The following is a 14,751-nucleotide window of genomic DNA, read 5'->3' on the forward strand; positions in this document are numbered from 1 at the left end:
TACTGTAATATTTGCAATATTTTAGCAGTGATATTTTGATGATATTCCATATTTCCCCAACTGCTACCAGTTTCGATAGTAGGTCATTTGAATTGAAGAAAACAAATGTTTTAAATCACTTTCCATACTTAGTGACGTATAAATACCATGATACAAACTGACTCCTAATACCTATTTGTTGCCAGTATTTATTAAAAGAACCTAAGTCTAGGTTTATAACAAAAGGTGCCAGGTCCTACTCTCCAGGTTGTCAACATAACTTATGTTATATATAAAATACTGTGTGACAAATACTTAGGAGTAGATTTGAATTTTATGTGGGATCTGAAAATATATTGGTGTTAACAGTGCACACATTTAGGTTAATATTAAAGAGTTATTTATATTTTGTTTTATAGTTAATACTCATTTAATACTCTTGGTCCAAGAATATGGTATCTTTAGTTGATGGTGATGCCTTTTATTTGTCCAACACAGAAAAAGCTGTTCCGAGCTCTCTTCTGATGAAAATGCCATTCCATGACAATTTTGCACTCTGCTTTTTATATATATTATATTTCTATATGAAAAGACATTCAAAGGCACTCTAGTAGGTAAGGATCCTTGTAATAAAAGGGTTACTAGTGAAGATCTTGGAGGAAAACTAAATGGATTGTTTTGTACCCATTTTTAGTTTCATCTATTTTGATTTTTAAAGATGCTCCAATAATAAAAAAAAATGTACAGGACTCTTCAGGAATAGTAAAGTTGATCGTGAACTATTTAAACTCAGTCAGTCGATACACTTATATTCTGACTTGCATGAGCAACTGTGCAGACTGGATGACCAATTCAAAAGCTGTTGAGTTCATCGTAGTATATGTTGAGTGTTAGCCAGTAACTTCGCATTGGACTCGCACGGCCCAAGTCCACAGCATTTGACTCAGCATGGCAGCAGCTAGGCCTTTTATGAAGCTGTTCAAGTTGTTTTAGTTGGGTGCTTTTAAATAAGTAAAGTTACTTCTGTAACAATTGATTCACTTTCCACTATATGATGCTTACATACTATTCAGAAAATTCTCTCTAAAATAAATTGTTGCCTGGTCCAGTAATACAGGCACTTTGTTTTAGCTATATTATAATAAACATGGGCATAAAAAGTGTGCTGAGCTCATAAAGGCTCAAAACTGAGTCATTATAACGTAATGTATAAAAATTGCCATGTTAATAAAGGTGATAATTCCCTATAATTAGAGTAGTTACCTGAATTTCAGAGAAAATGTGAAATTAAATGACTCAACCCAGCTATACTTGGTTAATTGAGAGAAATTATTCCGCTGTGCATTAATATTTATCTACATCCTATCCCAGTGTATAGTGAAATACATGTATATCTTCTTGTAAAAAAAATAATATAAATCTTCCATTCCTTTCTACAAAAATAAGTATATTTTCATATATTAAGTCTCATATATACTGTGTTTGATATATATCATATATCAAGGATATATAGGGGTATACTCAAAATACCTTAACGCTCTTGTAGTAATTGTGTTTTTTTTTTGCCAAATAAACCATCTGCAACATAAAATAAAAAGCATTATGGAGTTAGGTGGGGAAATACTATCAATTTTTCTACTAGTGATGTAGTTAGGAGACCAATACACTGGTGGAACCTAAAACATGACACATTTCTTTAAATGAGCATAAATATCGTTCTCCATATAAAACTGTATATTTTTTTCTCAAATCTATAGTCTACTTAACCAAGTAAAACACAGTTAAAAATGTTTGGATATTTAACATCACTAAGCACCAAACACATATGACCTAATCGTTTGAAAAGGTTACCATACCTAATTGATTGAATACCATAACAGTGATTCCTTTCGTTGTCAAGAGACATGAAGCACCATATTTAATATAAACAGATTCATATTTATGTATAGCTGTTCTAGACCAATAAATAATATGCTGGTTCTTATATAGAGAATACAATTGTAATTGGATAAAAAATTAATATAAAATTGATTGATGTATTGTGAAAGTGTCAAATACAAGTAAAGGCTGAGTTATATGAAAGATATACTACTAACCTTATTGTGTTACTTATTGCAGTTTCCAGATTATGGACTATTGACCATATTATAACTCCAGGTATGCAAGAAGTCTTAACAAATGTATAGTGGAAACAAAGTATTCTCGAGCAGACACAAACACTTGTAGCGAGTGCTGGTGATAACAGCAGGCAGATCTTTGTGTCTCCAAAATGTATGCATGTGACAATAATGTACTCCAGAGAGTAAAACATTGGAATAAATAAAATTATTACCTTGCTCATGCTAAATACTTGTTCAATATTCTTATGCTGCTGCTGAAATTTCCATCCAAGTAGTTTATTAAAATTCATTGGGGGAATACCATGTCAACTGTTTTACAGTGAGCAATACAGGAGTCAAAGGCTTCATTCACAATATGGTCCAAACTACTGCCTAAAGCACCATTTATTCATGGGCACCAAGGGGAAGCCAGCAGGCATAGCTTAATGGAACTCTATGATGAATAATCTACGATCATTGATACACTACGAGATATGCCCTTCATCCTAGTATTTTTATCCATCCTCCATTACGCTCATGCAACGCCAACAATGTACGCACTTTAGTTTATTTTGTTATTGTATTTAGGTACAAGAGGTACCAATAGCCTTCATGCCATACTGTTCAGAACATTCAATCTTTTGCACAAGAACATCTGGACGTTTGATCAGAAAAAATAATGTATTGACCTTGGAAATTGTACTGCAAAATCTACCCTGATATATATTTGTAACTTTTTTTTGTCCTTCACGAACTCTACTTATTAGGAAATACTCATAGGAAAGCTGTGGAAAACAAGTAATTCAACTTTAAACAGATATTTCTGTCCAAAATAAAGGTAAGGTGCTAGCAGCCTAGGATGTAAAGTAGAACATTATCATATGTTTTTCGTAATTAAATTAATTTATGATGATTTACTATAAATTCCCTTTTTTAATATATTTGCCCTTTAGGGGCATAGGCCCTACCTATTCACCCCTTGCCCACACCTTAGGATGGGGGTTATATATTACATCCAATGGGGAGGACTGGATCCAACCCAATAGAGTAGCCGTGTGCGAGCGCCACAGAGAAATCTGCAGATGAGGTAAGAGTTTGCAGGAGGGAGTATTCCTGAGTATGTGTGAATGAGTGTGTATTTATCTATGTATGTATGCATAAGTGTGTGAGAGCATGGCTATGGATGTATAATTGGGAAGCAAATATGGCACAGGTATGTTATTTGAGTCAAAGATGGTACAGATTTTGGGCAAAGATGGCAGGGCAGACTGGTGCAAAGATGGCGCAAGCAGGTTGTTTGGGACAAAAATGGCACAGCCAAGCAGTTTGGAGGCAAAGACATACTGTTTGGGGAAAAAAGAAGTAAAGTCATATGTGTTCAGTCTGGGTGCTGGGTAGGTCCTGTGGATGCAATTTGGGTTCTAGAGCAAGTCCTATGTGTGCATTCTAGTTTCCAGGGCAGGTCCTGCGTGTCTTATCTGGGTGCTGGGCAACTGCTATGTGTGCAATCTGGGTGCCAGGATTGGCCTTTGGGGTATATGACCTGTGATCTATGCAGTAGCGTACCTAAAGGGGGGGCAGTCCGCCCAGGGTGCCACCCATCAGGGGGGTGCCCCGGCCTAGCGCGGGCCCGCAGCTTACTGCTGTGATGCCCTGTATGAGGAAACTCTTTTCCTGCTTCTTAGGGGGAATGCTATGTTTCCACGTGTTGTTTTTTGATCTCTACATGAACTACATTAGGGAAGAAAAGAGAGGTGTGATACAGTGACGAAGGGGACAAAGGGCCTTTGGGGGTGATGACAAGTTAACGGGGTGATGAAGGGGGGAGGGGTAACCGAGAGGGGGCCCGCACAAAGAACCTGAGCACCTAAAGCCCTTACTGATCATGGAGGGTGTGATTGCATGCTAGGGAGAGCAGGGGGCAAGCAAATGCATGCAGGGGTCCAAGCAATATTAAAGGCAGCCCTGGTAACAGGAGACTGGATGGTAAATGTGCCTACTACATTATAAACTGTATCTTAACGTGTTGTATACTGTAATCTTCATGGGCTTTGTTTGAAAATGTACTACATTTGCTGAGAAGAGGATGGCTGGGGCTTTAGAAAAATATTTTGTTTCTATCACTTATTTTCTTTTATGACTGTTTTATAGACATGGTCCAAAAATGATTCAGACACATTTTTCAGTTCATTTTTGGTTACAAGCTCTCAAAATGTTTCCATACCTTCTCTGCCAATCACTTCCACTTCTACCGAGCACTTCTTCTTCCACAGCTTCTTCTTCTTTATCTTCTGTCTTTTCCATTGTCTTCTCTTCTCTATTCTTTATTCAATTATCCATCCTTTATCTGCTTTCTTATTTCTTCATCTGCATCTCCAAGGACATAACCCGGCCTCAACTTCCGCCAAAATGATGGTGCTGCACTGACGTCCTCCTATATCACAGACAGGGTGTTTATGGGACAAAGATGGCACAGGTAGTGTGTTTATGGGACAAAAATGGCACAGGGCGGGCTGTTTGGGGACAAAGATGTCGTACGCTGGGCTGTTTGGGGGACAATGCTGACTCATGCTGGGCTGTTTGGGGACAAAGATGGCACGTCCTATGTATGTAATTTGGGTGCTGGTCAGGTTCTTTGTGGGCAGTGTGGATGCCAAGGCTGGCCTTTCGGGTGTGCAACCTGTGATCTATGCCGGTAATTTAGGGGGGTTTATCTATACCTGTAATGCTGAATTTTATGTGAATTCCAATTGATCTATACCAGCAAAGTTATGTTTTTGTGTTATTCTGGTAATGTACACCTGCAATGCTATGTTTCCATACATGATTTATGTATACCTGCAAACACAGGGTTTTATGCATGTGCTGTTCCATATGTTGTTCCATATGTACGGATGTGAGCAAGAATGTCTGTGTATAAGTGTGTGTGAGCATGGATGGGCAATTTTGGAGCCAGGGCCCTGAGGCGCAAAATAAATTTTAGTTGTTGCAGACACCACAAAGCTTCTGTTCACAGTGACATAGATCATGTGGGTTAATTCACCTACATTATAGCTATGTAGGTAATTATTCAATATACCTTGGGTTTGTAGGTCTGTTGGCAAAACACTTGCCAAATCCCAATACTTTATGAAGGGCCAACTTTAGCCTGGACTGGCCATTTGGCACAGTAGGCAAATGGCCGGTGGACAGCTGACTTATAGCCCCCATGCTTATCCTTATTACTGCTTCAGGGGGGAACCATAATTGTGTGCGCCTGGATATAGTTGGCGACACATACGTTTTTGGCGGCCACTGACCTTAAAGCGTAATTCTGGACGGCTAGTGAATTTCTCAAAGAAGGAAGGTTGAATTGGCAGTTCAAATAGTTAGAATAGTGAGATGGACTTCAATAAACCCTAATAAGTTTACCGTGGCTTAAGCAGGGTCCATGGTCCCTTGAATACTTTTGGTCTGTTTACAGCTGACCTGTCCCCAGTACTTTAAGTTTGCCTATTTGGGGCAATAACTCTAATTCAACCATGAAGACGCAGCTATATGTAACATGCTTCTAAAAGTGTGCCAGCTATGGTTTCAAGGTGAAGATAAGGAAGGCTTTAGAAGAAGGGTGAGCTAGTGAGAAAAAGGTGAATAGGGGTAGAAAGGACAAAATGGTTATTATTGAATTTCAATGTTACTTAACCAGCACAGAAGTCACCTCTGATTGCAACAATAGCAAAATAAAATATCTTTCAGGAAAATAATTAAAATCCCACTTGATGTGTTAGAATGATTTAATATTATATTATTATAGGAAGTGTAAAATGGATTCAAAAGCCACTTAATCACTTGCTGTGTTTTGTTTTGCTATGTCCAATGTAATATGTATCTATAAATAATAATAATAATAATAATAATAGTAATCCCTATATTACCTCTGTATGAAAAAAATAAAGCAAGCTCCTATACATATTATTAACCATGGCAATGCATATTAAATTAAATTGTGTTTTCATTCATTTAGCGTTTTGGAAAGGAAATATCCTGTATATATAATCAGATTACTTTTATTTAATTAACAAATAACTCGCATGATATATTCATCATCATTATAGAGACACTGCTTAATGTCTGTGATCTGAGATGAGCTGCAATGTATATTTCTGGACTTACTTTTCTTGAGGGGGGAAAAAACCCAAGTAGCCCCCGGCACCTTCACAAGCTTTCCCCCGTGCTTAACCCTTACATTGCCTAGAAGGATCCCACCAGTGGATACAATGTTACACAACGCGTGGCAACACCAGGTTCCAGGAGACACAGAACGAATGGTCCATATAGGGCTAGAAGTGAAGTAGAAGTGTATTCGCATTCTATTCGTCTGGTAGGGATGTGACTGAATTCCATGAACAAACCACGCGTGACACATTGCCAATAATGCAGGCTAAACATGCAATCAATAGTGAAGCCCACGATGGAGGAGTGATGCGCGCCTGGATCTAACCTAAGTGGCTGCTGAAGACTTTATACAGAAGGAGCAACAACAGACAGAACACATACACACCGCAAGCAGCTGCACTGCATCATCTGCCACTTATCTCTCTCCCTCCCTCCTCTCACCCTCTCTTCTCTCTCTCTCTCTTTTCGCTCAGATCCATTTTAAGCTGAGGATCTCTGGTACAGCCGCAGCACCTCCACTACATTCCTATGGGACAGTTACAATGACCACATCCCCAGATCTCCTGCTGCCGGTGGAGGCCAAGATTCTACTAAGCACATGGAATCAGTCCAGGCACACGTCTGGAACTCTGTACCCATTCAACATAATGGGCATCCATAAAAACACTAACAGCACCAGTGCCCCCATGGAAACTGAAAGGGATGTGAGCATGATAGTAATTCAGTTCATTTATGCCATCGTGTGCCTCATTGGGCTCATTGGGAACTCCATGGTGATTTTTGTCATTTTAAGATATGCCAAAATGAAAACGGCCACCAACATTTACATCTTGAACTTGGCTATTGCAGACGAACTCTTCATGCTGAGCGTCCCTTTCCTTGCTGCCTCTGCAGCCCTGCAGCACTGGCCATTTGGCTCAGGGATGTGCCGCACAGTCCTCAGTGTGGACGGCATCAACATGTTCACCAGCGTGTTTTGCCTGACAGTGCTAAGCGTGGACAGGTACGTGGCAGTGGTCCATCCTCTACGGGCGGCCAGATACAGGAGACCCACTGTGGCCAAGATGATCAACATTTGCGTTTGGATTGTGTCCATTCTGGTCATTTCCCCGATCTTGATCTTTGCAGACACTGAGTCCTCTAAGAATGGAGTGGTGGTGTGTAATCTGATGTGGCCCCAGCCCACATGGTCTGCTGTTTTTGTCATTTACACCTTTCTCTTGGGCTTTTTCCTCCCCGTGGTAGCCATATGTCTCTGTTACATCCTCATCATTGTAAAAATGAGAGCAGTAGCCTTGAAGGCAGGCTGGCAACAGAGGAAGAAATCGGAGAAGAAGATTACACGCATGGTTCTGATGGTTGTCACAGTATTTGTAATTTGTTGGATGCCCTTCTACATAGTACAGCTCCTTAACCTTTTCCTACCCCACATGGATGCCACCATCAACCATGTCTCCATCATTTTAAGTTATGCCAACAGTTGTGCCAACCCCATCCTCTATGCCTTCTTCTCGGATAACTTTAAGAGGTCCTTCCAGAGGATCGTGTGTTTTCGTTGGCTAGAAAATGGCACAGATGAACCTGTGGATTATTATGCTACAGCCCTGAAGAGTAGAGTGTGCAACAACAACCCGTTGGACTTTCAACAAGAACCCCTGAGATCTGACCCTTGCTACAACTTCAAGAATGGGACCATCACAAGGACTACCACTCTATAACAGACCAGAAAATGCCTTGTAAACGACTTGCTGCTACCCCATGCCACTATTCTACCAGAGGTTTTCATGTGTGTGGACATGTTTTCATGTGTGTGGACATGTTCTCATGCTAGTGTTCCCTTTGTATAAGTGGTGGAAAGGAGTGTGCTTAATAAACCGAGAAGACAAATATAAAAGAGCTTGAATTTAATGTTTAACTGTTTTCTCGTGTAAAATGTTATTTGTAAAGGATCACCTGGATCAGGAAAACATTATGTAACAGCATAAAATGCTGTCAAGCACAGGTGAAGAGATGAAACCCACAGATCTTGCTAATTCTGTTTCTTTAATTGGGGATCCCTTCCTTATCAAAGTAACCAAAGAGAGCACTGTTTCTTCTAACCATTAGAATCACACATCCAGGATCATGCAGGTTCTAGCAGTCAGTAAAGTTACAGGTGAGATCAAGGGACCAGATTGGAAAATTCAACAGAAATCCATCCCTTTTCTGTTTTTCTTTTCCTGACTATTCATTGACCTGATCAGTTTACATTAATCAAATGATACATTGTAATTTAATTATTCGAAGGGGAATTATTATTGATCTGTATGTTTTCCAGGGTTACTACAAAGTTGGACCAAGAGGAACATTTTTGGCCACATCCCTTTTAAATGTAAACATTTGCTTTCTTGAACTATTGCTTTGGGGGAAATGCCACCTACAGAATTCTGTTTCCTTTTTACTAAAAGACTTTTTTCTTTTTCAGGAAACAAAAAAAACCCCAAAACAATCCAACAAAAAAACCCCCCATCAATTGTTTATGATGATAAATTCAATAGCTGAGACTGCCCTATCTAATATTTCTCACCATGGTAAACAATAACAGGGAGTGAAAGGAAAATGCAACTGATTTAGTTATTACTGTATGGATTACATGCTATGAATTTTGATGACCAGGTAGGAAGTTCTGCTCTGAAATATTTGCATTATTTTTATTATATTTGAAATGCTTACAAATTCACTCTCTCATGTAAATGATATGTCAGTGCCATCTGTATAACAAGTCTGTGTATTACATTAACTAAGACCTGGCTAAACACCAGTGTGTGTGTCATGAAATTCATTTGCTTAATGTACACAAAAGGTTAATTGTATTTATTTATTTTTGTTTATCTGTGCCAGGGGTATCTAATAGGCAATCAAACATTTTCAATCATTGTTTCCTAGATTGTAAGATATATCAATATTCTATTATGTATTTATTGTATTTATTTTAATGTACATGTTCCAGTACCAGTGAAGTGGTGTTGTTTTTAAATATACTGGAACCCTTGCAAGCTATGCAGCAATGGAGTGATACTAAATTCTGCAAAGGCTGTTCATGGCCCCATTTTTAAATATATACTACCCTTAATAAGGAAAACTATATATATATATATATATATATATATATATATATATATATATATATATATATATATATTTATATATATATATACTGTATATTACTATATAATATACTATAGCTATATATATCTCTATATAATATACTAGATATATATTACTATATAATACAATATACATATATTAGAATAGAAATCACAACACACACATAAATGTATGTATATATATATATATATGTGTGTGTGTGTGTGATTTCTGTTCTACCAAATGCCACTCCAGTGAAGAAATTGGTCTTCTGAGGTGCTCTACACCATTTGCTTGTGAATAAGTGACTGAGTGTGACATAACATGATTCACTAAGCAGCCGTTTCTCTATGCTCAGTAAATAAATAGACAACCAGTTTCTGTGCCTTATGTGCAAAAATAAACAAGTCATTAGTGAATATATGTGCATTGTGAAACACCCTACTGATATGTATTCTATGCAGTGCATATTAGATGCTGCTAGCACATAAAACCATGACATTATCCTTTAAATTAAAACTGTGTAATCTGATGCAGAACATTGAATGACCCATCATGCCTGCTAATCCCCAGTTCCCCCTCAAAGCCTTCCATTTTATTTACAGGGCCTTATTCCCAGCTCAGGATACATATGCGTGTTTACCAGTCTTGGTTTCCACTTTCCTCTAGCTAATACATGCTGTCTTTTCAAATAAGTCTTCATTGTGAATTGAAACCCATTTACTTCTACAGTCCTCTCCTACTCCCACTGCGGTCACACAGACATAATCTAATTTCACATAAATCATAGAAGCATTTAGATAACCCACAAGTCTTTAAGGCACATATCTCCATCTGCCAAACACACACTTTATCTCTATCTATGCATTTACACCCTGATTTTTATTATTCACATATATAGGGGTTTATCGCCAAAGCCCAATGCTGAAAATTACCAAAAATGTAAAATCCTGGTATTTCTAGGGTATTCACTAACCTAGAGCTCTGTGAATCGTATTGATCTTTGCTTGGCTTTCCACCAGTTGAGCTTGCAGGTGAATTCCCCATTAACATCAGTCAAGATCCAACTGGTGGTACCTCTTAGAAGCTGTGATATTTCGGAGTACACTATGAGAAAATGGTATGTTGACAATGATTGATACTTTAGAGAATCCCAAGTGGAAAATTGTGAAAAATGATTAGGCCAAATTGAACTACCAACCACCAACTACTTTTTGTTTACAAATCAGTATACCTGAAACTTTTTCTATAAACAGCCAGAGAAAAAAAATCTAAACATTTTGTCATACCCCATGCCACCCAAACATCATGGGACAACAGTGCAGCCATTCCAGACTGTATTTTGGGTTGATGAAGTTTATACAATGGAGACCAGCAACTGCTACTGTTAGCATTCCTGTGTCTGCTAGATATTGCATATGTTTACAGGATTATACATTTTTCCATTACTTGGCAAGAGATATGATCTTTTAAACCTAGCACCAAGATGGAAAACTAATGAAGATGCAGAACTGAAGGAGGTACATGTCCAAGATGTATATGTTAAAGGGCTGTATGTCTTTTGACTGTTGAGTCAAACTTCCAACAGACAGAAGCGCAGACAGGTTTTGTTTTTTGTATACATTGTACAGCCAATACACTGTTTCTTGCAGCACGCTTACACCTGTTTGGTAGGCCTCGTATTACACATTTGTATTATTTGAGCCTGTGACTAGCTTAGCGCACCGACATTTTTTCTTTTTCAGGCTTCAACATATATTTGGATAGTTTTGCAGTAGGACACATTGTATCTTACACTAGCAGTGGTTGTATCTATTAAGTAAAATAATAATATTACTTAATAATATTTTACTTAATAATAAATATTAAGTAAAATAATCTTTCTCATCCACAATACTTTGGTGTGTAATTAGCCAATTTCGTGTTCATAATTTTGAAAACATTATAGTTCTGAATATAAAGTGTTGCTTTCTTACGTTTTAAATATTGACCTAATTGACCATACACAATTGTTTCACAAACATGGATGCGCATAAAGCCAAAAAAGTGTTTCTATTATAACTATACATTATGGAGGACGTTATGCTGTAATGTAAATATAACCTATTGAAACAGTGAAACAGAGAGAAACAGAGAGAAAGTGATAAAGCTTTTTATTCACTACATGATGGGTTTCAGTATGTGGCTCTGTTCTTTGGGAGATGATACCATCATACACTTGATCTATACATTGGCATTTAATTCTGTTTGGACAGGTCAGCATTCATAATTTATTATGATTCACACTCAAACTGAGAGAGCCCCTCATACTTTTAGTATAAATAATTGAACTACTAGTAATAAATTAAAGTAGCTTGAGCTTTTTTGTTTGGGAGTCAATGTAGGTGGTTTGGAGGTATTTCATTTAAAACATATAATGATAGAATTAGGCAGCCAATAAAAAGCGTTGAGCCCATCTAGGTTGTTTTTTGTTTCCTGATGTAAAGATTCAAGTTCTTAGATTCAGGATAGCCATATGCCTACCCCATGCATGTTGAAATTATTTCACAGTATTACCCACTATTGCTTCTGCTAAAAGACTGTTCCATGTATCTACCACTCCCTCAGTAAAGTAAAAGTTCCTTCCATCACTTCTAAGCCTCTGACCCTCTAGTTTTAGATTATGATAACTAATATCAGTGACAGTAAAATATAGGATTTGTGAAAAGTGACACATTCTCTTTAATAGATAAACCATTACAGATAAAACACTGACAAGGGAAGACGTGCGTTTCACAGTATGTCTCAATAAATGTAAAATGCAGGATGCAGTTAGGATATTGAATTTTGAATGGAAAAGTAATTTCCTGTTGTAATCAGACCCTGAATAGGTGGAAGGGCAAACACATTTTATTTATGCCAGACTTAATGGACTCCTGAGCTACATTGTAAAATACAAATGCACTGTTTTGCTGATGCTAATCTTAATTAGTGTTATCTAGGTGGGCTCCCTATATAAGACAAAAAAAGAAAATGCCTTTTTCTCATATTTTTGTTCATGTTTATAAAACAAACCCCTATATAATTTGGTTCTGAGATCCAAAATATGAAGTTTACCATCATTAAACATACTAAATATTAAGTCAGCATTGGAAATCATCCTGGCTTTGGAAGGTAAGGTATACATACGCTATAGATCTGCATTTTTCATGAAAAATCATGAAAGGGAAAAGTTTCCTTTTTTAGTATTGCTCCAGAATCACTACTTTCTCTATGTTTAATTATAATAAAAAAAAAACCTTTATACCCTTTCCTAGGAAATTAATTTCACATATTTACTGCTCTCAGTGTAAAGAATCCTTGGAGTTGCTGAACGGGCATTGTTTTAAAATGAAATCTAAATCTTGTATTCTTCATACAGTCCAAAGACACTGAAATAGTTTTGACCTCAGATATAATTACACAAAAGTTTACTTCTCCCCATGCTGGTGCAAGAAACCAACTTAGTAAAGCAAATGAATATATTTTATTCAGTCTGCATACCACATAGATCTGAATTGTGTTAGCTTTGTTTTTTATTCTCCTGTTCTACTACAGTCATAGAAACAATTTAGAAGCATTATCAGTTATTTTATCTTACGATCTCCTTTTTCACTCAAGTATGAACAATTCAATATTCAGCATTTAATATGTGTATTCACTACTAACAGTGTGGGTATTATGCTGATATTCATACATATGAGTAAACCCTACTGGATATATTATGAGCTGGACATTGATGTCAGAAGTTCTCAAATAACCGATGAATAGTGATGTCACAACTAGAATGTATCAATGTACATTGGGGGTTACTTATAAAGAGCAATTGTGGTTTGAGTTGTAAACGTGGTCTTATTAGTGAAGCAACCAATGTAATGCACCTGCTGAACCATTCCGTTTATCACGCTGGTAATACGTCTCATTTTATAACGTTACATTGGAACTTGGCTTTACAAACATCCGCCAATGAAACCTAAATGTTAAACTTGTTAAGGTTAAGACCAATGGCCCATAAATCACAGATATGGGGCAGAATTGATTATTAGGCACCAGCCCGTGGAGCACATCTAACATTCTTTGATTGAAAAAAAAAATAGTAGCGCCTGTAATAGTTGTGTGAAGGCTGCCAAGGCATGGGAAACAGCACCTTGATCATGGATGGGCAAGGTCATGGGACATATGTCATCATGTTCAGCATGCTATAGGATGAAATGATAGAGTGCTACAGGCTAGCCCCCCCCTGCATTCAATAATCTCCACATGGTTTTTATTAAACATAATGTTGCTTATCCATACGTTGGTTTTACGCCATTCTTGCTCAACAAATAAATAATAAACACAAACATCTAGCAAAATGTTCTTTTTCTACCAGGCAGGACATGCTCTGCATGCAGGCAAAGGCCTCTTAACACCACTCACCTAACGATGAATCCAATCATAGAGAAAACCTTTGGTGTCCTGCATTATAACCCCCAAAAAATAGTGTCAGATCATGTCCATAAACATTGCCAAAATAAAGAAGCAGAGGCTCAGCACTTCAAATAATAAGGTGAGTTTATTTCACACAGGCAACGTTTCGACGCACAGATCTTTCTCAAGCCTTAGAAATATTAGTGCACACATTCAAGTTTTTATGCAACAGCAAGTGATTAAGGGGTCGGACACACCCGATCCTACATAACAATTTAAAGTGACAGTGCAAACTGACCAGTCTATATATAAAGTGACAGTGCAAAGATAGCCAGTCAATGTGTATATATCAATAAACAACATTATATAAAAAATATGAATAAATATGAAGGTGAAGTGATAAATATATTACAAATATATATATATATGTATCTATTATATAAAAAAGTGTACACAAGTTTAAAATCAACACTGTACTACAAATACAGACACTATATGATCTAAAGATATTACTGTAACAAAACTGTGGTATGATAATATACAATATTAAAGATCGGTCTGTCAACGCAGTGGCACAAATATTATATAATCTCAAAATTTACAAAGAGGCATTAAATAAACCTACAGGGCCAGCTACGTCCCGGAATAACCATCAGCCGAGCTAAAATAAGGAGAATCTAAAAGAGATAAAGGATAATGGTTAAGTTAATAAATAGGAATATCTTTATATAAAAGTATATATTACCAAAATAATTTGATTCCCAATCATCCTAAATGTCTCATATTAGGGCAAGGCTTTCACACAAGTTAACAGCCTATGACACTTGGTATTTCCAAGTAGTCTCCCATCCACATACTAACCAGGGCCAGCCTTGCTTAGCTCCCAAGATCTGTCGAGATCGGGTGTATTCAGGATAGTATGGCCATAGGCTCACAAGAACGGCATTAAATCCAGTTCCCTATT

At 37.2% G+C, this 14,751-nt stretch overlaps 1 protein-coding gene and 1 pseudogene across 1 annotated transcript; one reads left to right on the plus strand and one right to left on the minus strand.

The window, feature by feature from the left end:
* The first annotated feature begins 6,466 nt into the window (after window positions 1-6,466).
* On the plus strand, window positions 6,467-8,127 carry LOC128484412 (somatostatin receptor type 4-like). The gene has a single exon (XM_053460786.1). It carries the CDS (start codon window positions 6,776-6,778, stop codon window positions 7,949-7,951), a length of 1,176 nt encoding a protein of 391 aa, XP_053316761.1. The 5' UTR covers window positions 6,467-6,775; the 3' UTR covers window positions 7,952-8,127.
* Window positions 8,128-14,599: 6,472 nt separating this feature from the next.
* Window positions 14,600-14,718, minus strand: LOC128487822 (uncharacterized; annotated as a pseudogene).
* Window positions 14,719-14,751: the final 33 nt, after the last annotated feature.

This window comes from Spea bombifrons, chromosome 3, assembly GCF_027358695.1.
Source record: "Spea bombifrons isolate aSpeBom1 chromosome 3, aSpeBom1.2.pri, whole genome shotgun sequence".
In the NCBI taxonomy this organism is placed as follows: Eukaryota; Metazoa; Chordata; class Amphibia; order Anura; family Pelobatidae; genus Spea; species Spea bombifrons.

Coding starts and splice junctions, on each gene's coding strand:
- LOC128484412 (XM_053460786.1), top strand. CDS start 6,776: ATGACCACATCCCCAGATCTCCTGCTGCCGGTGGAGGCCAAGATTCTA.